The sequence below is a fragment of the Musa acuminata genome, chromosome BXJ2-10 (genome assembly GCF_036884655.1).
Source record: "Musa acuminata AAA Group cultivar baxijiao chromosome BXJ2-10, Cavendish_Baxijiao_AAA, whole genome shotgun sequence".
NCBI lineage: Eukaryota > Viridiplantae > Streptophyta > Magnoliopsida > Zingiberales > Musaceae > Musa > Musa acuminata.
Genome location: NC_088347.1, coordinates 33,754,873 through 33,780,706, shown reverse-complemented (window position 1 = coordinate 33,780,706; position 25,834 = coordinate 33,754,873). Strand labels below are relative to the sequence as shown.

At 39.1% G+C, this 25,834-nt stretch overlaps 3 protein-coding genes across 3 annotated transcripts; 1 reads left to right on the top strand and 2 right to left on the bottom strand.

Annotated features, from left to right (window-relative positions):
• Nucleotides 1-319: 319 nt before the first annotated feature.
• On the bottom strand, nucleotides 320-3,174 carry LOC135625653 (galactoside 2-alpha-L-fucosyltransferase-like). The gene is made up of 2 exons (XM_065130729.1): nucleotides 2,652-3,174; nucleotides 320-1,956 (listed from the first exon to the last, which is right to left on the bottom strand). Exons 1-2 carry the CDS (start codon nucleotides 2,884-2,886, stop codon nucleotides 497-499), a joined length of 1,695 nt encoding a protein of 564 aa, XP_064986801.1. The 5' UTR covers nucleotides 2,887-3,174; the 3' UTR covers nucleotides 320-496.
• An 8,838-nt stretch (nucleotides 3,175-12,012) lies between these two features.
• On the top strand, nucleotides 12,013-13,160 carry LOC135624246 (uncharacterized). Its single transcript, XM_065127663.1, has 2 exons — nucleotides 12,013-12,676; nucleotides 12,887-13,160. The coding sequence occupies exons 1-2, from the start codon at nucleotides 12,245-12,247 to the stop codon at nucleotides 12,893-12,895; spliced, it is 441 nt and encodes a 146-aa protein (XP_064983735.1). The 5' UTR covers nucleotides 12,013-12,244; the 3' UTR covers nucleotides 12,896-13,160.
• Nucleotides 13,161-15,591: 2,431 nt separating this feature from the next.
• LOC103969175 (probable protein phosphatase 2C 12) lies at nucleotides 15,592-24,357 on the bottom strand. Its single transcript, XM_009382640.3, has 9 exons — nucleotides 23,784-24,357; nucleotides 21,896-22,067; nucleotides 19,644-19,800; nucleotides 19,505-19,568; nucleotides 19,171-19,278; nucleotides 17,364-17,489; nucleotides 17,050-17,285; nucleotides 16,201-16,403; nucleotides 15,592-16,118 (listed from the first exon to the last, which is right to left on the bottom strand). The coding sequence occupies exons 1-9, from the start codon at nucleotides 23,976-23,978 to the stop codon at nucleotides 16,084-16,086; spliced, it is 1,296 nt and encodes a 431-aa protein (XP_009380915.2). The 5' UTR covers nucleotides 23,979-24,357; the 3' UTR covers nucleotides 15,592-16,083.
• Nucleotides 24,358-25,834: the final 1,477 nt, after the last annotated feature.

Below are 25,834 nucleotides of genomic sequence, written 5' to 3'. Positions count from 1 at the left end.
GACTTTCAAGAATATATACCTTCTCCACCTTGCTAATGCCATTTTTAGTACAGTTTAAGCACAGGAGAACATGAAGCCTATGGCCCTATTAGAGGTGCAATGGAGCAGGGCTGTTCGCATCCAATGAGACTTGGACGTGGGAAAGAGAGATCAAAGAGAAAGGAAGATGCCAAGTTACTTTTAGGTGGCTGCTGATAGGTTAAAGGAGAGTTGTGTGCCCGTGTGGTGCTCCAAAATGGTACCTTTCGCCTTTTGTCATGCTCACGGAAGAGAAGCTTCTTTCTTCTTTGTGCTATAGAACATGAGCAAGAAGTATCTGTGATACTAAAATTCGAAGATCAAATATGTTATTCCCAAACTTTGAAAGAATAGATATGTAAAACCCCCTTTACAAGTTTTACAGAAATAATAAACAATGACTGTTGTTCAATTGTTCATCTTATTTTTCATCACAGAACATTTAATAGTTATTGGCGTATCGTTGCTATCTTCTCTCTTAATCTGAGATCTTAATACCAAGGAAAAAATCTTCACAGTGCCTCACAAAAGGAACCACCGATCCTTTGTCAACTTTCCTTCTCGTTTTGCAGTCGTAAGACGGAGGAAAATGGAAACAGGGCTCCGCCGACATGGAACGGACGCAAGAAGGATTCCGGTTGTCAGACCTTACCAGAATCCACGGCCTCAATCCTCCGAGACCGTGCGCCACGTACCCGAAGGTCGAGAACGGACTGGTGATCAGTTCATCGCTCAAGCTCAGGAGGTAGATCTCCGCAAAGGCCTTCATGTTGTGACTTAGCTTCTCCGTGTGCTGGTGCTCTTCGTGGCTCGGTTGGTAGACGCCGATCACCTCGCCGGTGGTGGTTGCATGCTCGTAGTACATGTTTCTGAGCTTCTCGAAGTAACCATCGAGCAAACTGGTCACCAGAACAGCTTTCGGCTGTGCCCCAGCGATAACGGGTGGAGCAGAATCTTTCAGATCAACCTCCGGCAGCAACTTTTGGGTCATCGAGCAGTTGATGATCTGACTTGCCATGACGTCGAACTCCACATTAGCGAACGCAAATATCCTGATTTGGATCCCCAACTTCGCCTTTGCACTTGCAAGGTAGGCGTCGTAGTACCTTGTTATGTAGCCCCAGACCGAGTTCGATGGATTGAAGAGATACCTTCCCAAATGGCGGAAGACGGTGGCCTTCTCTGGAAAGAGCAGACCGAGTTCTTCTTCGAACTCCGGGACGAAGAAGAATGCCGGAACAAAATATTCATTAGATCTTAGCAGCAGCCAGGGGAACTTCCGCAGTAGTCTCTGACCCTCCTCGCAGTAGAACATCTTATCGAACTCATCGTTAGCATGCAGCAGGTGAAGATAGAGGTAAGCCGGCAGCGAAGAAGCATCTGCAGTGTCCATGTCATTGCTAAGAACCTCGCTCTTTAGCATGTTTCCGTAGCTATGAGGGTCTTTCTCGAAGATCCAGTTGCGATTGTCGATGGGGAAATCTGCAGGAAGAACCCATGAAGTGTCGGGGAACGGCTCGCAGAAGAGGTCGCCCATGTCACGGGGAAGGTCGAGCAGCATGACCTTGTCGTTGAGGAGGGCGTAGAGGAACGCGGAGGTGATGCTTATGATCCTGTTCCCCAAGCCGTCGGCCGGCAGCCACACCACATAGTTGCACTCCGACGGGCCTGTGCTGCGATTGGACTTCAACTGCTCGACGGCCTTCTTGTAGAGCTCGGTGTTGGGGCCGCATCTTTTATGGAGGGCTTCGTACCTTCGGAGCCGGTCGATGAGGTAGGGGGAAGGAGTGTCGTTCGATGGCTTCCGGTACAACGACGACTGAGATCGGCTGAGGCAGGAAGCTTCGTCGAATGCAGCGGAGAGCAGACCTCCTCCAAGAAACTTGTCCTTTGGTGGTTCAGCGGCCGGAGAAGGGGCGGTACAGCTCCCGTTGGCGACTGAACTTTGAACAGTGCACTCACATCAGTAAAAGTACATGATGGCTGCTCTGTAAACTATGTGGGTTCAAACAAGAATTCCATAACCAGCTTTGACATTTCGTTACATAAAAATTATAGGGAAAATACTGTACAGTTCATGCCTCTATAAAAGTCAAGAATTGACCGAGTCTCATCTACTCCACTCGGGATGATCAAATTCTACTAGGATCAAGAATGTCATTGTAGTTTTTAGAGTTAATCTTGGAATGGCTTCACATTTTTATTTGGAGTCGACTCGGTATTCAAAGTCTAATAAATACTTTTCAAACCAACCTTATATTATTGGATTTCTAGAATCTTATAGCAATGGATTTTGTGACAATGTGGGCTTGACTTTTCTTTTCTCAACTTTTGTAATTATGTGTCTCTCTTTGGTTTTTCTTCTCCGTCCCCCTCTCTTCTTTTTTTGGCCTCGAAGGGTATCTTTCCCTACACCATGATAAGCTTTGTCATTTAGGAAACCCAGAGTTCTTCAATATACAAACATATTGCAAATCATTGAAGGTAAAAGAGTTGCCTTATACAAACATATTGCATATCTTTCTTTCTTGATACCGTTCTTCTTCACAAAGAAAGAAAGAAAAATGAAATGTCAACCGAAAAGAAGCAGAGGAAATTGATGCAAAATGATCAGAAGAGCCAAAAGGTCTCACCTTGCTTTGATGATGAGCGGCTTGAAAGAAGCACGTCAAGTGACGAACTGCGATGGGCTCCGGACAACACAACCAGGAGCAGAACAAGCGTGAACAGGGCAACCACCAGAACGGGCCTCGCGACGCCATAGCCAACAGCTCTCCGAAACAGGCCTGCGGAACCCCCCTCGTTCTCCGGCTGAATCGGTGGCGCTTCGCAGGGCAGAGGCTGCCTTCGCATCTGCTTCGTCTCCATCACCTCTTCCGGCAGACTATACCTTTAGGCGATACTCGGGAAAAGATCAACATGATTCAGCGTTTAAATACGTCAGAACGTCTTCCTCTCACGACAGTGACCATCTACTTGCGATCACAAACGATATGGATCTTGATTTGCTGGCCTCCTGCAGCGGCGGCTCCAGTTTTACCTGTCCTGGTTGCCATCTCGACGATATATCTTTCTTCAATCTGTTGTTCTCAAAGCTCAGACAGACGCAACAGCGACCCCTCTCGAACACCCTCTCATTAATGTGCCCGCCACACAACGCTGACCGGAGCACGCGAATAGACCTACACATCAAGTTGGTGCCAAAGTTTAGAATGCGTGATCTACGTCCATGATTGCTTAAAATATAAGTAGAGATTTTATATACGTTGTGTGATGAATCCTGGGGAGCACAAGCCATCGTTCTTGAGGACTTCGGGGGTAGAGAAAGAGCTGTGGGAATACTATTTTATTGGAAGAAGCAGGAGAATCTGACATTGTCAACACCGGGTGGTTGGGAGGTCGGTGTTGTGTGAATACAATAACCCAAAGGTTTCACATCACCTTAATAATTGAAGTAAGCTGTTTCGAGCACAGCATTTCGTGGCTTTTCCTTCCGGTTTTAGTTTTCTTTTGTAGCCACCTTCTTAATGATTAAGGCTGAGAAAGAACCCTTTGTACGTTATTGACCCAATCAATGTTAAACCAATTTAATCGACATAAATCTTGCGTTGTATATCATGGAAGTTTCAGCTAGACTTTGGGCTCACTATGGTTGGACGTCGTACTCCAAGATTAGTCTTCGAGTCTGTCTTAGGTGGTATGGGAGTAGGTTGAGGACACCAAAGCAACACAGAGACCAACAAAGCCATGTGGGAGGAAGTGTGGTCTTCCTTTGTATGTATAATGACAAGGATGATCGTAACATGGAGATGGCCCCGTAGGTATCTTACACATGCAGCTATCTAACATCTCAAAGTGTAGGTTACAGATCATCTACGACAATATTTATATGGGTAGAGAAACCGAACATAAACACCTTTTCATGTGAAGCTGACTTGATGGATAACTTACATGCTTTTGTAGTTTTACCCCTATATATATATATACACACACAAAATCTTTTTTCCTCTCTTGAATGTTTCTGTAGGATTTACCATAAAAATTTGATAGAATAACACTCTATCACAAAGGATAGATGAGAGCTGATAAGACTAGAACGAGTGACGAAGATTTGGAGAGTTGGAGGTAAAACGTATTAAGTAGTATATAATTTTTCATGGTTGATAATATTCTTTGGAAAACTAAGAAAGAGGAGTTCATCCACAGTAGACACAAACACGCACCATAGTCATATTCATTTTGCTTGTAGTAAGAGTTACATTTAAAGCTTAAGAGCTTAGCATAGCCACGTAAAGCACTCCAAACTTACTGATAGACTTCCTTCTCTCTACTTAACGCTGATGTTCCAGTTCCTCTGCGCATAACTCAACAGCTTCATCATTTCGTTGTCGCCGTCGATGACGCCATTCTTGTTGAGATCACATTTTCTCATCGCAAACCATGCCCTGAATCTCGTGAAATGTAGACCTGAGGCCTTGAGAGCGTTGCGGAGCTCATCCTTGCTTAAGAATCCGTCCTTGTTCTCGTCAGCTCTTTCCAGGAGATCCAAGAACTCACGTTGCCCCATGCTGATCATTGGCATAATATACATGTTGGAAGCTGAAAGATTAGAGCTAAAGATATGGTGTGCTGTAATAAGCTCGGCATGCATGGAACCTATTTATAGAGCTCCACCCTCATGTTGCATCCTTATCTCTCAGAAAGGAATCACCGAAAGCTAAGCTTAACGATGAAGTCTTGTTCTTATTCTTTCTGTCGTACCTACCATCCTTATTCTCCCCATGTTCAGTGGCACAAGTTGCATGCAATGTGCTTCAAACAAAAAAGGGAAGAAGATCCTTGTCGAAAAATTTCTCATAGCAATACAGCAGTTCAAAGGAATTTGCAGAAGAGATGGCTTGAGGCCATTACACTTCCAAGTGTACACCAAGGCATCACATTAACTGAGTAGCTCGGTGACCATTATCCAAAGAAGATAATGCATGATGCATGGCAGCATAAAGCCATTAGAACTGACAGGAGGAATCAACAATGGGCGTTATCCAAAGCCAAGAATACTTGGCCCATCTGTGGCATCAAATAATTGGCATTTATATGCTTGACCACCACCATATCAAGAATAAGATATGCTGGGATAAAGTTAGGAGGTAGGCTGGAGGAATCAGCACTGTGCATCATACAAAATGGAGGAGAAAGGAGTCTCTGGACCCCAATAAATCCGAATACTGCCACCTGCGGACCTCATAAGGTCCCACAACGATCACACCAAATAGCATACGTTACTGTTGTTTGTAATCAGCAAATTGCAAAGATCTTTCCTGCAACTTCGTTTTGTTTTCTTTATTGTTGTGTGTAGTAGAAAGCTCCTGAAACTAACATTATGTCCATATCCAAAACATTTACAACTAAAAATATACATGTACTTAAATATAGACATCTTTCATGGCACTATGTTATTAAGACTGTAGTCTCATACTATTCAGGATTGAAAGAATTAGATAACGTATATGGGGTTTGACTCACACTTTAATGAACTTAAATTTTTAGATTGAATTGATATTTGATCTAATGTATATCAACTTTGATCAATCACTCATTTTGTTGATAAACCCTACCCTAACATTTCTTCCTGGAAGAAATATTTTTTTAATTACTACTCTTTGAATTATATATATACATATATCAACTAATATTAAATTACAAATTGTGTATTCAATTGCTTTATGATCAAATGTCTGAAACCCTCAATAAAAAAGGTAAATGGTTGTGTTAAATTACTGCCTATGAGTAATGAAATTATTAATATTACGAGAAGACGTCGAGGGAGATTTAAGGAGGTTTTATTAAAAATTATAAATAAAAAATTAATACTCATATCCTAATAGAGTACTATGCGATAATGTTCACTCGTGACAAAGAAATGCAGGTTCAAGTTTCTTTGCAAAGAGAAGCGAGAGGTCTTCATCCAGTGGAGACACATGCACGCATCATTTCCTTGACAACTATCACTTCATTCACATTCTGCTCTCAGCAAGAGTTACAACCAAAGCTTTAGACGACCAGAAGAGAGAACTCCAAACCGAGAGACCCTTCTCCTGTCTACATAACGAGGACGTTCCATTTCTGATTCGCATAACTCAAAAGCGACGCCATTTCCTTGTCGCCCTCGATGACACCATTCCGGTTGTGGTCACATTTCCTCATCGCCAACCATGCCTTGACTGTTGTGAACCGGAGACCTGCGGCCTTGAGAGCGTTGCGGAGCTCATCCCTGCTTATGCGTCCATCCTTGTTCTCGTCAGCTCTTTCCAGGAAATCCAGGAACTTATCTCGCCCCATGATCACAGGCATAAAATACATGTTGTGAAGCTGCGAGATTGGAGCTAAATATATGGTGTACAATGGGCTAAATGGTGTGCTGTGATAAGCTCGGCAGGCATGCAACGTATATATAAATAGAGCTCCACCCAACCTGATGTTCATCCTTATCTCATGAAGGAATCCCCAAAAGCTGAGCTTCATGATGAATCGTATTCTTATTCTTACTATACCATATTAGTGGCACAAGTTGCGGCACAGTCTGAGAAGAGTTCACTGAATTCATCCAAGCAATTCACCTTACAGTCGAAGCCACCACCTGAAGGCTACTTCAAATTCACAACGATGCAGCCTGCGGAGCAGCAATTGAACAACATTGTTGACTGAGTCAAAATTTTGAAATGGTCAAGACAAAGATAGAAAGATCAATGGTAGTCAATATATCCTAATAATAAATTACTTCTTTCAGAAGCTCATCGATACCAATCGCTAAAATCACAGGAAGAAGATAAGGTTGCATAATAAATGCTCATCAGAAGTGCAGGAAGGGCCCCACTATGCATCTTTCTCAAAATTCCCCACCACAATGTACGCATATACTTAGGCTATTCATTAAGGTTAGTTTGCTATTATTTGTCCATCAACATCATGCAGCAGTTAATTCATTCTGCGGTATATCAACTTTCCCACACTCTGTCTCCTAATAAATCCTTTCCTGAGCTTGTAGAGACGAATGCAATGCACTGTTATGTTGCGTTCACGTATGTCAGTGGTAGTACTGTTTTCTTCTTCTGCATGCGAAGTACTCATCGTTGTAAGTACGTGAACGTGACCATAATTTTCTTCCATAGGATTAAGCTTCCAGTCAAAATAACTCTACCCTATCACCCAAGTGCCGCAGGTGAAATGGCCACACTGCATGCATCTTTAGCTTTCCATGAACACGGGATGGAGTGAGGGAGAAACAAGACAAGTACATATCTGCCCAGACATTCGCGAGGCTCTCTCCACGTACACGTACGAGTCCATGCAAGCAGATGCCTCTCGAGCATTTCACGTCACTGTATTCCTCAAACTCCCACCTCATCCACCTTTCTAAAAGCTTCTCGAGGCACGCTTCGTCTTTTGTCAACACACTCGACACGACCTTCACAAAAATATGCCAAGTAAATATATCATTACAGAGATAACAATGCTCTTTGTGGACTTCCAAAGTATATTATCCCAGAGTCCATTTCGAAGAAGAGATGCCTATACTATTACTCCTTCAAGGGTACACCAAGGCATCATGTTGGCTGGTAATTAGCTCGACATAAACTTAATAGAACTGACAGGAGAAATCATTCATGCGCATAGCATCAAATAATTGGCATTTGCGAACATGACAAGTTAGTGCACTAAGGCATTCATTCGAATTAATGCTAACTTTGACCATGCCAGCATCTCAGGAGGAAGATGTGATGGGATAAAGTTCATAGATGGACGGAAGGAATCACCATAGTCATCACACATATCAGAGAGGAATGCGTGGACCCATGGCATCCAATTATTGACATTTGTGGACCTCACAGGGTCCCACCACTGGGCCACGTGATCATATGCTGGAATCCTAATCAAATTGACATTTGTGGACCGATCTTCTTCGTTTAAAGACGGAGTTCAGTGTCCTTCGCTGCTTGAGCACCATGAAACAGCCAAGAAACTTCAGTATTTGGGGGGTAAAGGACACATCACCCAGTAACCATTGGTGCTTAGGGTCTGGCCTGCACCATCCACTGTCAAAGATTCTCTTGCATTAGATTTTAATATTGTTATTAACTGTTGACTATATGTTGACCATCCTTGCCTCATTTGTAACTAGTCTTGGAACTGGAACTGAGGTGGAGAATGTATGACTCAGACACAGAAAATAACTGATGACATAGTTAGTACACATGCACAATTACCTACAGAATTTTCCCCAAGACAAGAAGCCTCCTCAGTAGGAGACCAAAGCAATGGGAGATCCCCCATGTATCCATCCCATGAGCACCACCCCTATGCATTGCTGCAACTGTGAAGAGGAACCATCCAAGTTCGACCAATTCTGATAGCTCCAACACTATACCACTCCGGCCGCCAGCATGCGAGTGGCATCTGTAAGTTTGGGGTGGGAGCAGCAAAGCTCTGTTATCTAGTTTTTGCTCTTTAATTGTCGGTTCAAGCTCCAGCCTAGCACGCAATCAAATGCCAACATGAATGGGAGATGTGGTGAGGCATGAGAGCATGGATGTTAAGGCCACCAGTGCAATTTTTCCTGGGATACATTCTCCCATTGGTAATGTACATCAACACATCTTGTAAAACAAGAATATGGAGAGGATGTGACGCAGAATCAATCTACTTTATATGATATTTGAATAAATTTCATTAATTTAGATATATTTTGCATAAGTTATCATATGACAAGATGAAGGAAACAATAAATATAAAAAATAAAAAAATAGATTAAGTTTATTATCATCGACACAGGAAGATTATTACTATATGTTTGATTTGACATAATTATAATTTTTTTATTTTATATAGTTTACGGTATATAATAAAATAGTTAGAAATGTTATAATACAATGATCAAAGAGAAAGGTTGATTTTTTATGGAATGATTTTATCGTCTTTATACATGTGCGAGTCTTTATTACGTGAGTTTACGATTTGATTGACAAAGAATATATTTTATTTTATTTATTTATTTTTAATTATTATAATTTTTTTTCTTTCTTTCTATCTTTCTGTCATTAAAAAAAATCCACTGATACACCTCTCATATGAGGATGAGATATATATATATATATATATATATATATATATATATATATAACGTTATGAATAGAAAAAAACATTAGATCATTTAATTGAATTGACAATAGCGTCAGCCATAAACAAAGGGAGAAGAAACAAAAGAAACACCAAACCGACACCCAGCGTGGGGCCCGTCGGATGACGTGGGAAGGAAACAGAGGGCGCGATCTGCGGGAGATCACGTGGTCTTATCGGGCTGTCGGCATCGCCGTCTCACGCGCTTGCCGACGACAAAGCCGTCAAAGATCGGTCAACGGGAGCACAACACACCCTCGTTTCCGTCGAGCAAAGGCTGGGCCCTGTACTGTGATGGAATGGAGAGGGATAACCCAATCAATCACAAGTCCTCTCACTTTGACCTGCTCGGTTTGGTTGCTCCATCCCCTCTCGGTGTTCCATCGCCATGGATCTGACCACCCAAAGGCCATTGGATCATGCTGTGGTCGCTTGGCCTCACACCGCGGATTTGAGGGACTTGCTATTATCCATAACACTCGAATCATTCCTCCTTGATTATATACAGTAGTTGAGACAACATGAATTGCACTTCCCAGTAAGTAGTCGTACAATCTCACCACTGATCTTTAAGTATAATCGGATTTTATGAAGATTTTCTAAGAAATGGAAGCTTGATAAGCAATAAATATATATCGAATATCAAGATTACGGGCAACTTACATATTACTCTATAATTAGTTATTTTTTTATATCTTAATCCTTATATTTTTTAAAATTATATTAACATATCTGTACTTATAAAATATTTAATCCATTACTTCAATAATTATTATTTTTATTTTTAATATTATAAAATTATTTTTTTAACCTTATATAGAGATCGAGGGTAATTTATAATTAGCCCTCAAAATTACATGAAAATATCTTGTGACAATAAAGATAATATATACTTGAGATCGTAATTGATTATACATAATATTATTATTTTTTTCTATTATCTAACCCTAGAGTTTTAACTATTGTTGCATGCATCTCATGTATGTTCCTATTGCTGTCCAACAATACGTTGAAATTTATCAATTGTCTTCATCGATCCATTCTTGATCAATGCAAAAGATATCGACCACCATAGGTAAATTCATAAGCACTCACTTTTCGTGTAAAGATAATTCATTTAAGTATAATTAAGTATATATATATATATATATATATATATATATATATATATATATATATGTATATACGGGTTGATTAATATATTATTGTGTAAATGATGAGTTTCGAGTCCACATATGAATATTATGTATGTTATTTTTTTATTTTTTAAAATATTATATCAAATAACGTACATAATGCTTTTGAACTTGAGACATTTTACATACGAAAAAAGAAGAAGAAAAAAAAAAGTAGTGTCGGAAGCTAAATTAAGCTTTTACCTTTGACATGATTTTGTATTGAGAGTTCAAGTGGAATTAGGAACCTTAATGGGTATTATCTTTATATATAATTTATGATATTGTAATAAGAGTGAAGTTGAGATTTTTTTTTGCTGAAAAAATATTAATAATTAAGTAAAACGAGTACAAGCATTTCCCCCACAGTCTAAATGTAAGAGACTAGGAAGATTGAAGCACCATTCACCTCTCTAAATGTATATATACTAACTTATAAGCTTCAACATTATATGAGAAAAGATAGCAAATGTCATAAACAGAATTCAACAAGTTTCATATTCTTTTTGAAGCATCCGAATCAAACATTCGGAATCTTTAATTCAACGATAATCTTTTTCGTTCTATCATTTATCGTAGATTATGGGTCATCTTTGATTGCAGCAAGCTTCGCAGTAGAATATGCTACTATTGTTTATACACTTGCGATCACAAAAAAAATCAATTATCACTATCGTCAACGCGTAAAACATACCCTAAACTATAAATAGTTTCAGATAAAGATCCATCATAATTTAATTTAAATCAGCCCTCGGTGGATTTTATCCATTTAATTAATTTAGGAAGAGACTCTAAACTTAGCATATTTGAATTTTTATCGTTATTATATCAAGATTTATAATAATTATTCTGTGTAAAATGGATATCGGGGAGCAACTAGTAAAATTGAGATTTAATAAAACATCGAGAGAGTAATGATAATGAATAATGTTTTTTTTTTTATCTCTCTCCTCTGCCTTATGAATGGAGTATCGAAAGTTATTATATTTCGAAATAATTCTTCGATACCTATTTGAAAACACACTAGAAATCATATGATATATTATACTATAATTCAAATAGATATTTATAATCGTTAAGGAATAACATCATCCATATAAAAATTAAATTTTAATATATTCTAATATTTTAATCATTCCAATAAAAATATTATAAAAAAAACATTCCGAATGATCTAAATGGACTCCGAACCTCAATCAAATCAACTACGAACCTAAAAAATATGATATCACAATGATTTAGTGGCAATAACAATTAAAGATAGATATCACTTAGAGTAATTTTAATATATTAATAAAAATATTATAAATATTATTAAAAAAACACTATAAATGAGTCTATAATAGTTTTAATCCATAAAAAAATAAATAGAAAATTTTTAGGATATTTGAAGTATTTTTTAATTAAAGATACTATATAATATTTTTAGAAAATATCTAAAATATAAATATTTTTCTTAAAAAAAAACCCTAAAAAAAGAGATGAACTGTTGAACAGCACTTCATCTTCCCTGCCACTCGTACTTAATTTCTTCTGACATTGACACCAGACTTGTATTCTTTCTTGCTATGCTATTAGAGTACAACCAACAACTCACACAGCATACATACCCACATATATTTCAAGCTCACACACATAGACCCCAACCATAGACGGTAAACAGTATGTGACACGTCTAGATCCTGCTCTACACTACTCTACCCCCTCCCTCCTCAGCCTCACACTTCTCTCCCTTAACACCCTACTCACTCGGCCTCAACCTCAAGGGGTGATAGAACAGATCTGTATCTCTCTCTCTCTCTCACACACACACACACGCTTGTTTGGTTTGTGCTTAGCCATTTACTGGTGGAACATGTAAGGCAAAGCTGAGGGTTATGGGTTTGATGGATCACCAGAGTGGTTGCGGCGGAGGCACTGCCCCGCCCGCTCCTCCATTGAGCCCGCGCATCTCGTTCTCTTGCGACTTCACACTGGAGGTGCCCACCGTACGCGCTCCCGGCCCGCCGCCCGACCCCAACTTCGAGTTCTTGGTCGGCAGCCACCCGATGATCACCGCCGACCAGATCTTCTTCAAGGGCAGGCTTCTTCCGCTCAAGGACAACCACCCCTCCGGTTCCAGCAGGGGTATGATCACCACCCTCCGCGACGAGCTCCGAGGCAACGAGGAGGCGTGCGGACAACCGAGGGAGCGGCCGCCAAAGGCTCCCATCAAGTGGAAGGAGCTTCTCGGGCTCAAGAAGTCGCGTAATCCAGCGGCAAAGAAGTCCGATAAGAACGAAGGATCCCAGCTCGGCAAATCTATGCAGGTGGGTGGTACTATTCCATGAACAAGAAACCACAGTGGTGCTATGATAAATCTCGTGCTTGGTTTCTTCCATCTCTTACTTACACTGCCTTGTTGCATCTTTGTTGAATATATTTACATGCAAAGGGCACCCGACACAATCTCTGCATAAGATTAGAATGCCTGATCAATCGATGTGGGTATTGTCATCTCTTTAACTTGTTTCTTGTAGGAACTATGAGGGCTAAAGATCAGCCTTGTCTACATACCACTAATCAAGCAAGCATAGTTGCAGCAAAAGTCGTGATGTCTGTTTCTACATCTCTTTGCTGATGTTTTGTTATTCATCAAGCTGGAGATGGTTCATTTCTTGAAAACTAGGATCAAGGTGGAGATGCTGTGTGTGGTATTAACTCTCTCTCTCTCTCTCTCTCTCTCTCTCTCTCATCAGTCTTGTGTATTGCTGAAGGAAATATAATGTGTTCTATGGTACCATAAGATCTGCCTATTTTCTTCTTCTTATACGTGTGTGTAGCAAGGAATTTTATGGTGTGATGAATACAAGATGAGGTTCCTTTATGGCTTTGATCTGCCACCAACGCTGTTCGGCCCATCTTGGGTGGGAAACAGTGCTGCTTTTGTCTTTTAGGCTCAGGTGGAAGGGAGAGAGAGAGAGAGAGAGAGAGACGCGACACATTGCAGGGTGAGAGAGACGAGTTAATATTATTTGAATCGATTCTGATGCTTCCGCAATACAATATTCATTTATGTCACTCAGCTGTTCCCTCTGGGATTTGAACCTCTTCTCTCCTCCTCCTCCTCCTCCTCCTTCTCCTCTTGGATGTTGATCTGTCCAAGGAAATCAAGAAATTACGAGTTAATCGAGGCTCCTATCGGTTGATGTCTTGATGATGTGACTAAGATGAGTCTGTCATTCAAATCTTTAGCAACGATATCTTATTATACTTGTATAAAATTCATAAGAAGAATAAATATATTTAATAGCTTTTGATGCACAAAAGCAAAACGTACGTGGCAATCTGAGCGTCTCATACCGCAGCAGCGGTACTCCTTTCATGACTCGAATCTTGTACTCGGTCTTTGGCCTCAAAGTTCGCAGCCGAAGAGTAGTAATCTTTAGGTACTTTCGCCACCGGGCTTACTCTGTGCCAGTATGAACAACACCATCTCTCGAAACCATGACGGCAGCCTCTTCATCACGTATGGGACTCTTTCAGCATTAACCAGAGTTGCAGAAGCTTTTGGGAAAATACATGGCCTACCATTTCGCTTTTCTTCTTCGCCTATGACAGTCCACTATTCACGACAACTACTGCAGAAGAGGCAGGAAAAATGATTCCAATTAAATCAGGCACTTGCTGTTAAGTTACTCGATAGATACGTGGAGCAAACGAATCCACTTTCAACTCCTTAACATGAAGGTGGTTTTTGAAGCTCAAGTAGTTACCGCCCGAGATAAAGAGTGTTGGGGGTGCAAATGTGGGAGGGACGTAATCCCAGCTCTATATGGCGAAGAGTTGTTGGTTTGCGATGGCTGCTGCAGAATGATGTGAGATGGCGCGTCGGGGAACGACCACTCCATCAAAATCTGACAAGATCTATGGCTCATAGAGCAGATAGGTTTCAGGTGTTGGTCCCCTTGCAATAATGATGGAGCTTTTGTAACTACTGGAGATGTTTTGAGCCACTCATTCAAAAGCCTGCATCGCATAATTACATCAAATATGGAAGAAGGAGCGGAGCGGCCGGAGTTGGCCACAACACCAGCCAGCTTGTGCGGTGTTGGCGCAAGACACCATTTTTATCTTGAACATACAGGCTGTCGAGTTGAGCTAGCTGGCTGTTTCATCCTCGGATTGGGCAAACACTAGCGATGGATGGAGTCAGTCCTCCACGAAATGGATTCTTCAAGACGAATGTTGATCGATGCTGTCGTGCCAAGAAGGAAGAGGTGTTGGGAACATAAATCACGAGTCTGCAATCGGAGAAATAAGAAGAGGAGGAAAGGCACAAGTAGTGAAGAGAACGAATGCAGTGCGTCCTATATAAGCTTTAGATTTCGTGAGCGGCTAAAGATTTGGATGTGGCAATGTAGTAGGGATGAGTACATCCGCCGAGATCTATAACCCTACGAATGACGCGGTAAATCCTTGTCCATCTCCCTCGACCTCTTTTTCTCCATCCGTCTCTGCTGATGATACTGGAAAGTCTCTGGACCTGTGTGCATGTGTTGTGCTGCAGCACGGCATGCATCCACTGTACGGTTTTATCGCATGGGTGTCCGCAAGGGTTCATGCAGCTATCGGTGACGTCCATGGCTTCTTCCCACAACAGTGGGTCGGACGGAGATCAGAAAGCTACCGTCCCAAGGCGAAGAGCCTCGATCATTCATTGCCTGCAAAATCTCCGGGTACTTGGCATCCACATTCATGTCATGTCATGAGTTTAAAGGTATCGTCTCTCTGGTGGATTTGCTCTGGATTAAGACTTTACGCAGCAGTGGAGATGACATGACATTGTTGGGTAACCACTTGACTTCTATTTTGTCTAATTCCGCAGGAACGAGGGGGGATTTACTTCATCGTCTGATACCTTACCGGCAATTGCGTATGTACTCCCAATGAGGAACTCTGTTCTTCTGCTTGTTCTTAAAGAATAGAAACCTACTACTGTCGGGTCTGTAGGTAGAGACTATGCCCAATTCTTATCTTTTCTTTTCTTAAGAAAAGAAACATATTTATCGAACACCAAAAGAAGAATCAATCCAGAAACATCAACTGAGGTGCAGCATTTGCAATTGCTTGCCTATTATGTTATTATGCTCACAACAACAAGAACTACTCCAACACATTGTGGGAAACTACAGTTCACAATTGAATAAATATACCCAACCAGAACGACGCCTTGAGAGGCACATTTCATCATATCCCATGAATTCCAATAAGTAAATCAGGAAATCCATCTACAGCATGAATCAATTAGCACGAGAAGCTTTGTGCCTTTTGCCTATTGTATGGTTGGGAAATTTGATGCAACTTCCCAATGTTTTACACTATGTACGGTTGAAATATTACCCCTATATAATGATTAATGTATGTGGCGCCCCATTTAGGAAAAGAATTATAGTACACTGGGACCTTCTTGACCAGCGGGACAGCAATGATGAACCTGTTAGTTCTTCGCATGATCTTCAAATGACGATCAATAAGGTGCTCACCGGATGACATCCAGCTTTACAACTAGAGCCAGTTTCAACCTCGGTAAGCGAGAACATCAACAACCATTCATATGCTAGTCTCCTCCTTTCATGTTAAGCTTTACTCGAAGACAGGCCTCCCAGCATCTTCTCATTGGCAGAATATGCACAAAATCTTGAGCTACGATACATATTGACACTAATAATAATATCTACTCACTTTCAGAGCTCCTTCTTGATGAGGAATCTGGACAAATGAGAAAATAGAGCAAAGAAACTTCAGTCTTATGCACCTTAAAGAGTATGAAATGATCATCACTGGGGATTACCTCTGGAAGACCTTTTCCCTTCCATTGCTTCCTTCTTTTCTTGGCAACTCGAGCAAAGGAAAGGACCATCCCATGGATGCAAATTTCCAGGTTGTGATGAATCAGCATGGACAGAAATTCCTTCACCAGGTTTCATCTCCACCTGGCAAACTGCACAAACAAAAAGTTTGAACATGTTGCGGATGGGATACTCGGCCTCTAGCCTGCAAGTCACACAATAAGCATCATCAATCATGAAGCCAAAAATCACTAAGCTTAGAACTAAAAGTTGGTCAATATTTATTTATTTTCTGCTACTGAAGCTAGACATTTTTGTGTAAATGTGTCCATGTATTGATCTGCCTTTGTATAGCCATAACTTTCCAAATACAGATTAGGTAAGTGCTTATTAATATCCAAATCTGCTTAACTGAGTGATCAGATATGTCTAGAATTTAAAAAATATCTGAATTAAGGAACAAAATATTCAAAAGCCTAAAACTTGTGAAGATTGACAATAGATCAATAGAAATTCACAAGAAAAAATTTTGTACCAAGGACCTTGAAGTATCACATGCATTGCATTGAACCAGAGGTAAGCCCATTAGTTAGACTTTACCTCTTTCTCTCTCTGTTTCTTAAATGGTGAGTGTTTGTGCTAACAGCATGTATGTTGGTACAATATTCATGAGTGCCATGCTAATCACCAACTGGCATCAGGGCCTAGCATAGGACTAAAATCTAGATCATGATATCAGATTACTATGACAATCATGATTGACACAGATAAGTACAATATTCAAGCATCAAAAGTGATAAACAATTACCATAAAAGATATATTTACAGGAAAACACAAACAAGATTCTAACCTCTGGGCCAGTGATGCAGATCCTTCCTCAAATATTTCCTCCACTACATCTGGCTCTGGAGATTCCCCCCTCTCTGAATGAGAAGATGACTCTGAAGACTTCCTGCGGAACATATTTTTGAATACCCCCATCCCTTGCTTCTTTGGTGGTACACTAGGGGTTAACTTCTCGGGTGGTAACATATCAACCACAATGCAGGTGGTATCATCTCGTAATCCTTTTACTTGCACTGCTTCCTGAAAATGAAGAAATAAAACATGAAGAAAAAATATGCAAAACAATTTGAACAAAGAAAAACCGTTAGGAAGTAGTACTTTAACAATCTGATTGGCAGCAGCATCTGGTGGTAGGCCTCGAGAGCAATTGAAGGCCATTTCAAAAGTCAAAGCATCCCAGACACCATCACTTGAAATGATCAGCCGCCCGCCGGAACTGGATAGCTGTAGTAATTGTAAAAAACCTATCTCAGTGCTGCTTTATAAAAAAATATATGCGTTATTACAGAATAAAAAATAGCAAAAATAATGACTTAAACCTTGGGCACAGAACCCATACCATTTTGATTGGTATCATATTTCATGGCATGTCACTAGAAAAGATTTATTGAAGTGTTGGTATACTTAGTATCATATGGAAGTTTACATATTGGTAAGTGGTCAGACTTGTACAATGTGATTGGCATACCACAATCCTTGATGCCATGGGAAAAAACATGTGAACATAAGATACATAAAGAACTGATAACCACAGATCAACTGCATGCCACTAGAAGACTCTTAAGTATGAACCCATTTTAATATATTCTATATAAACATAAGGCACACGAGCTGAAAATTCTGCAACTACAATTTGCCTAGAACAGAAAAGATGTTCAGGCTGTAAAGAAAAGACCAAAAAGTATAAAATACAGTAATATAAACCTTTTGCTTCAGGATATGCAAAAGAAGCTGTAAAATAGATGTGGCTGTCGTTAGTGTCAGATTTGGAATCTCCAACAACAAGGACGTACAGAAGGTACACAAACTCCTATTTTTCTTAGTTGTCCCACCTGATGGAGTCCCAACACCTGATAGGTTATCAATCAAAGATTGTCGTCCCAATCAGCACGTGTTAAGACACCAAGTGAAATCTACTTACTCACAATTTGCCAATCAAATCTTGAGTTGCGGGTGCCGACATATGGCTAGGCCAAAGTTTGGCATATTTTGGTCGATACAGCTAAAGTCCATGCCATGACAAAAAAGGTACTGGCTTGTTACTTTGCTACCTAATGGGAATGCTTAAAGTCGCCTGTTGTGAGTTGGGTTGTTGAGTATAATTGCTTCTAGATTTGACGACCTTTTGAAGAATATTCATCGACATTAGGTGGCTCCAGAAAAGCTCTTTAAAGAGTTGGAAACACTGATTGGACTCGATGGGATACATAAACTTGGAAAAAGTGATGAGCTCTAAGGGAAGCATGTGAAAAAACCATCTAAGGAGTCAAGTCATACTAGTCCTATCACTTGTGATTTGGACAAACAGTGCAACTAGACATTTTCATCTCAGGTTTTTCAAGAACACATTTTAGTCTGGTAAAAGAGAATGACTGAGAGACAAAAACCATAGATGCACCCACTCCCATTTATTATAAGACATTGTTTCCTAAAAATTAAATTCCAATTAAAAATTAAATTTCAACTACACAACTTTTACATTTAGCAACTATGGTTAATTTCGGTTATCTATAAGTAGATCTAGTTTAGAACTTTAGATAACTGAACAGAGTAGATTGACTTAGCACCAAGCAGGAAAAACTGCTAAAATGGTCACAACTCAAACACGAAGTTCAATCCAATCAACAAAAAACAATTTTGAGAGACATTGACGAAAGGAAAAATTATTCAGCTAAATTCAAATATCAAAATAAGAATTAAATACTCAGCAGACCCTTTTAAAGCGAATTTTAAGTCACAAAAAATATATTTGGGGATGATAAAAATTTACACTACACGATACTTAAGCATGTAGTATGTACTAAGCATATGACAATAAACAAACATCCTGACACCCATCATTAACAGAACGAATGAAAATAACTTTTGCATGATAAAAAATTGTCCGAAGCAGCAGTTCCCAGACCTTTACTTGCTTGACATAAGGAACTGGAATTATATATTCACCAACATCCATATCTCCAATTGATCTTGATAAGCATAATCCACCTGGCCAACATCTGAGAGGACCTATCTGAAAGAGCAAATGATCTCTGCATTAGGAAAACAATAAAGCAAATACAAATATACTGGCTCTAAAATGGTACTTTGCTAGAGCTATGAGCAAGCCAGAGCTAGAAGAAAGAGAGATTATCATGTATGATCATGTAGACCTTTTGAATGATTAATCCAAACACAGAAGAAGCTAAGTGGACCTAATGAGTACAAGACACCATTTTTACTTTTTTTTCAGGATTTACCTCTACACCTCCGACAACGTTCAATCGTCCAACCTCACCTCCACTTGCTGTTATACGCTCAACCCTGAGGAAGAGTGAAGTATAAAGCACAGAAAGACAGAAGCTGTTACCAATAGAATGATTCTGCAAAATCACTTACTCTTCTTCATTAACATCCAGCCGATGGTCTGCAGACAAACAATAAATAGAACCTTCGGCGGCAGATTCAAGTATGCATCGTGAATCGCCAACTGATGCTACAGTTACTACCCATCCATCTATTATGACAAATGTGACAGTAGTTCCTGAAGAATGTGCTGAAAAAAATAAATCCACAAGAAATATTCAGCTCAGTTTTATTCATAAATAGACAATGGAAATTTAATTATCTATGAATTGCAGAAATCAACATCAATGAGAGAAAATTCCTGAACCTTGTAATATAGTAGATACTGTGTGAATGTAGCAGATATTGTGTAATACAATAATTCCATAAATGACCTATCCAGTTGGAAAATATTTATCAAGTCCAAAAATCATGCTAATATCTGTATAAGGACAATAAATATAGAACAAGAAAGGGTGGGAGACCTCTAATGTCAATTAGGACTAATGCTTGTCTCTAAAGTGCATTAAGGCCCTAAGTTTACTTCAAGCCCAGGTGTAATGGAAAGTTCTCATGTAAGCTAGATGCACTTAATATGAAAATTAACAAAATTAAAATGCAAAATGAAACATCAATCAAAAAATTACTATTTACCTGCCATTCAATAGTAAGTGAATAACCAAAATATTGATTTTTGCTTATTATCTCAAATAATATGAAGATGACTGTTTATATCTTACACAAGTATCAGCAACAGAACACAAAAGTAAAAGAAAAGCAAAAGCAATAAAAAAACAAAGAAAAAAACAAGTAAGCAACTACAGCAATTCAAAGTATAAATTGGAAGACGCTGCAGAGATACCAATGCATATGCGAGAATAAGAAGTGCAAATATCCAATGCCATGTTTCCAAGGAAAAATGTACCATTTGTGTTGGATGAATCACCCCAATCCAATTAGTGGACAGCAAAACTATGTAAACCAGCATAATTCACACCCCAAGCACTAATATTAGATTATTCATTATCTTTATCTCAAAACCACATAAAAGTTATGTTGCATGCATAGATATGATTGGTATGATCTGATAAGAATATATATGTATACATATATACCAAAAAACATATTCAATCATTTATGTGCAGCATTGGAAGCCATACAAGCATAACATAAGCATCCTGAGACTCGTTCATCTCCGAAAGTTTATCCTATGTGCCAAGGTTATTGGTCTCAAGTCTCGACAACAATGCCTTGCCTCTAGGATGTTGCTTATATGAACTATTCAATATGTTACAATCTAACTAAGTGCTTACTTAATATAATATATATTAGTTATGTTAGCAAGATCATAAACTCACAGAATACTATACGATTAATGCAAGTGCCTGTACCTTAGCATGCCTTGTTAACACAATCATTGAATAAGAAATATTTACATACCAGTTGGTGCAAGAATATAGTCCAGATAAGAAAAAAAAAAGTTCCATGAATTGAAGGTTTAATTCACATAGGAGCATGGGTAAGTCGCCAGCAACTGAGCTGCCCATAAGTCTTATGTGCAGCAAGTAGCTCTTTTCATATGTTTTGTTACCTTCAAGAAAACTACTTGCAACATGTGCAAATGTAAACAAACCTTTACATGCTACAACCTGAAATGTTGTATGTTGTGCGAAAGTAAGGTTGAGACCCGTACATAAGTTTTATATAAAATATTAGAAACATAAGTTATATGATATAAAGTAGTATATAATAGAAGAAGATAATATTGATACAAAAATTAAAATATAAAAAATCTAACGTAAAGTATAAAATGCATGATACAAAATGGAACAAGAAAATAGATAACAGATACTAAAATAATACAAAATATATAATAAATGTGAACATAATACAAAATATAAAATGATATCCAGAAATAAAATAAATATATATTATCAAAATAAAAATAAAAACATCATTTAGATCAAAATATACAGTTTATTGTTATGTACAATAGGATATATTAGTAATGGATGTTAATGGGATAATCTCACCACGTAAAAGGTACCATTATTTCACCCATAGTCACCCAAATAGTTGCACTTGAAGTAATGATTGCACATGCAAGCATCCAAAGAACTAAAATCAGCCAGTCATTTAAAATATTTGTATTTGCCTGAAACAATCACATGCATGCATTAACAGTTGCAGGCAACCAAATACTGCAGAATTATTATATACACTGTATAATCTTACAATGGATTCAATATAGCTTTGATATTGAAAAGTTGGGAGATTGAAAATGCAATGTTATACAAAAGCCACACCTTTAGTTTGAAAGTCTTTATCTGTTTTCACAAATCCTGCAACCAAAGCTCTTGGTAGTGCCGCTAGCCACTCGTCTCTATTCAGATTTGAAGGAATAGCATATAAAATATTATTCAAAAGATTTTCCTTCGCATAAATGGCAGCTGCAGAACCATTATGTCCATCAAAAATCTGTAAGAACAAGCAGAAATATACAGCATATTAGACAAAACACCAATAGTAAGTGGTTAGAATTCATCATCTTCAAACCCACATTAGAAAGAATCATTATTTGATGTAGTGCCATAACAGAAAAATACAACTTCCAAGTGATATTTGCTAGTACATATGTTTGGTTGGGACATTGTATTTTTTTTCACTTATTAATAAAAATATCCAAAGAGCACAAATTACAGGATCAGTAGCACAGCAGAACAACCAGATCAGCCTCATGTCGTCAACTGACAATTGTGACCTTCCTAATAAATTATATGGTATTATGGATATGCAACAGATCATAAAGCACAATCCCAATTCAGGAAGGGGTGTTATTGCGCAAAATGATTTCTGTTTAATCAAAGCTAAAAGGTAGCGAGAGAGTAGTCATCATGAGCATGTACATGAGAATAAGTTATCAAAACCATGGGAAACAGAAGACCAGACAGAAGCCAAAAAAATATCTGAATATGTCAACGTCTCAGAATATGTGGAGCAATTGTCTCAAATGTACCCTAGCAACTCAGAGGTTGGCATGTTAATTTTCTATTTCATCATGGAAATCACCTTTCTATATACCTTGAACAGAAAACTTGCTTCAATTTAGTAGTTCCATGCAATGAACTTAAGAAAAATTTTGATAAAGTTAAATCTTTGAGCAGGTTAGGCATTCCATCTTCATATTTTCCATATGTTTTTTATGAATTTTTTTTTAGTTTATTAAGATTCAAAGCAATTAGTTATGTTTCTCACAATCTGAAAGAGATAAATCGCATTCGAAATGTCAAATAAGTAGTAGATACAACATGAAAGAGTTTTAAAGGAAAAACCATCAAAGACAAACAAATAATTTTATATGAATATATATTCCAATAGGACTATAGGGAATTCACAGCAGGGGTATAGCTTCTTAAAAGTCACTTTTAACTTGCTCTAACGTTTTTGCTTTTTCCTTTTTTTCTTATGGGTCTCTTTCAGATGGCACGGATGGATGACAGAACCATCAACTTTTATCCCAAGATGTTAAATAAAAATATGAAAAAAATTATCACAGCAGGGCGAAAAACAACATCAAAGGTTTAGGAGATGTTGGAACATTCATGATCAAATACTCAAGTACTATATAAGTCGGCCATAAACTGAAGTAAATGGCCATCAAAGAATTAAAAAAAAAGAAAAAAATAAAATGATTCGAAAAGTAAAAAAAATTGAGAAATAATATGATTCCAATCAACAGCGTACAAAGTCAAACTCAGAATTATTTTTTTTTTTGTTTTGACAAGCAGACCCCAGAAGCAACTCAAGATTGATTGCCTAAAAAAATCAAGAACAACCTTCTCATCATAACCATCAACCTAACAATGCTATAGAGGCCCCGAAATCTTTCATCGGTCCAAAAGATTCAAAACCGTTACAAAAGGTTAAATCACAACACAAAATTTCACGATTACCTTTATCTGATAGATCAGTTTTTATGCATCAGAACAGCCAAATAATATCATCCAACATATCAGAACAGCCAAATAACCATCCAGAGGATACACTACAAACAAAACCCCGAACAAGGACCCGTTAAAAATCAAGACAGAAAGCCGCACGCATTATAGCAATGACACAAGAATTCAGGAAGAACGAACACAGAAAGATCGGCCCCAAAAGAACAAGAACTTCAAAAGAGGCGAAGGAAATCACCGCGAAGACGGCGAAGGTGGTGACGCCATCGCCGGGCACGCGCTGGCACTCGGCCTTAAGGAAGGTGAAATCCTCCCCCTTCTTGCTCTGGCTGGCCTGCCCGTAAAGAAAGTCCGGATTCTCGATCTTTTCGCTCGTCGACTCCCTCTTCAGCAGCACGCCCAGCGGCATCGCCCTCCCCGCCTTCGCCGCCATCCCCTAAGAATCAGAAAAAATCGCCCTCTTCCCCGCTCAATTGCACCACAACCAACACCGCCACCGCCAATACCGGGTAGAGTTCCCGTCCGCCTCTAATAATTACAAAAGAACAACTCGCATTCCCCTTTCCAAGACTCGATCGAATCAAGAAAAAGCCAGAACCAAAAGCATCTGGTTCGGTTACTGCAATCCAGCGTAAATCCACGCGGAGAAAAGAAGAGTGGATGAATCGAACGAACAATCAACGGAGAGGGAAAAGATAAAAAGGGAAAAAAGATCTTTTTCTCTCCTTTCTTTTGGAATTTTTGTTCAAAATTTTTCCTCTCTCTCTCGCTCACCGACTGTTAAAGAGAGGGGGAGGGGGCGGAAGAGACGGCCGGCCTTTGGAATGGGCGTGATGTGATGCCTCCTCCTTGGGTTCTTTCTCCTAATGAAAACGTTGTCATACTCGACAACAGTACCCGACAAAACACCCGGATGATCGTGACCGTCGATTGCACAGCCGCGTGGGCGTGTTCGGTCGGGGTGAACGTGGTGGGTTTTCCTTCCAATTGCAGGGGTCCTGTGGAATGCGACACAGGTTTGACCCGATCTCCCCACAGTTACTTCGTTGGAAGGACTCCGAGCGAGCCATGACGCAGAAGCGCGTCTTCGTGTTGACGAGTCATTCGACGGCCACGAGTCCAGCACGTGCCAATCGGGAATCGACAGAAGTGGCAGAAAATTTCATGTGCATTCCAAACCATCTACAGTAATTAAATAGGTGGACGGCCGAGATTCAATTTGGGCACATACTCGATATTCTATGTAGTGACTTTGACTCTGCATCCGAATAATCATATTTCACGTTTACAATTTATTTTCTCGTTGGATTCATCGCCACCAAACATCAATCGACGACGCAACCATCAGATGAACGATCAAAGAACAGTGATGTTGAGCGGTATAAAGTGGGTTTTCGCGTACGCGTTGGGAGTACGGCCGGCCGTCCACGAGAAAAGGAGGAGAAAACGCAATCGAAACAGGTTGACAATGACCGCCTCGGCATTGCATTTCCTCTCTCTCTCTCTCTCTCTCTCTCGCTCATGGCCGTTGAATGTTACGATCACGCGCGTTTTCGTACGCAATTGTAGTGCCATTATTATTTTTTTGGTTTGGGGGCCCACTGACCAAGTAAGCCATAAGTTAGTTACGTCGTGTCCTCTTGTCAAATGTAATATAGTTGGGCAATCATATTCGTAGTCGACATTTGTTAATAAGAATTATGATGATTATTAACCATAATATAATGACAGGACTTCTTCGTATAGTCGGTGTAAGAATCGTATATGTCAGTCAGTCAACGAAGAACATGAATAATAGCATTTCTTACTATATATGTGAGAGATTAATGAGTTCTTACTATATGAGAATCTTTAAAATCATAACATTTATATGAAAACTCTAACTCTTATTTAGGGCTAATTATATATTATCTACTATAATTAATTATTCTTAGCATCACAATCTCTATCTAATTAATTATATTAAAAGTGAAATATTTAACATGTCAATCAAACAAAATCTATCCTTTTCTCTTGATTTTTAATATAATAAAATTATCTTAAGGATAGAGATTCCAATATAAATTTTTAAACATATAGATATTCCAATGTAATTACTTAAAGATAATTAATTATAAAAAATAATTTATAATTAACCCCCCCCTTATTTTCTCTCGTCCATTCTCTACGATTTGCTTGCATCAGTCAATCAGCGAGCTGGGCTGATTGATCTTATCATAGAAGCCTCTTCTCCGGCTTCTGACGAAGACAGGAAATGGATTGTGGGACTGAGAGAGTCAACTTATCAGC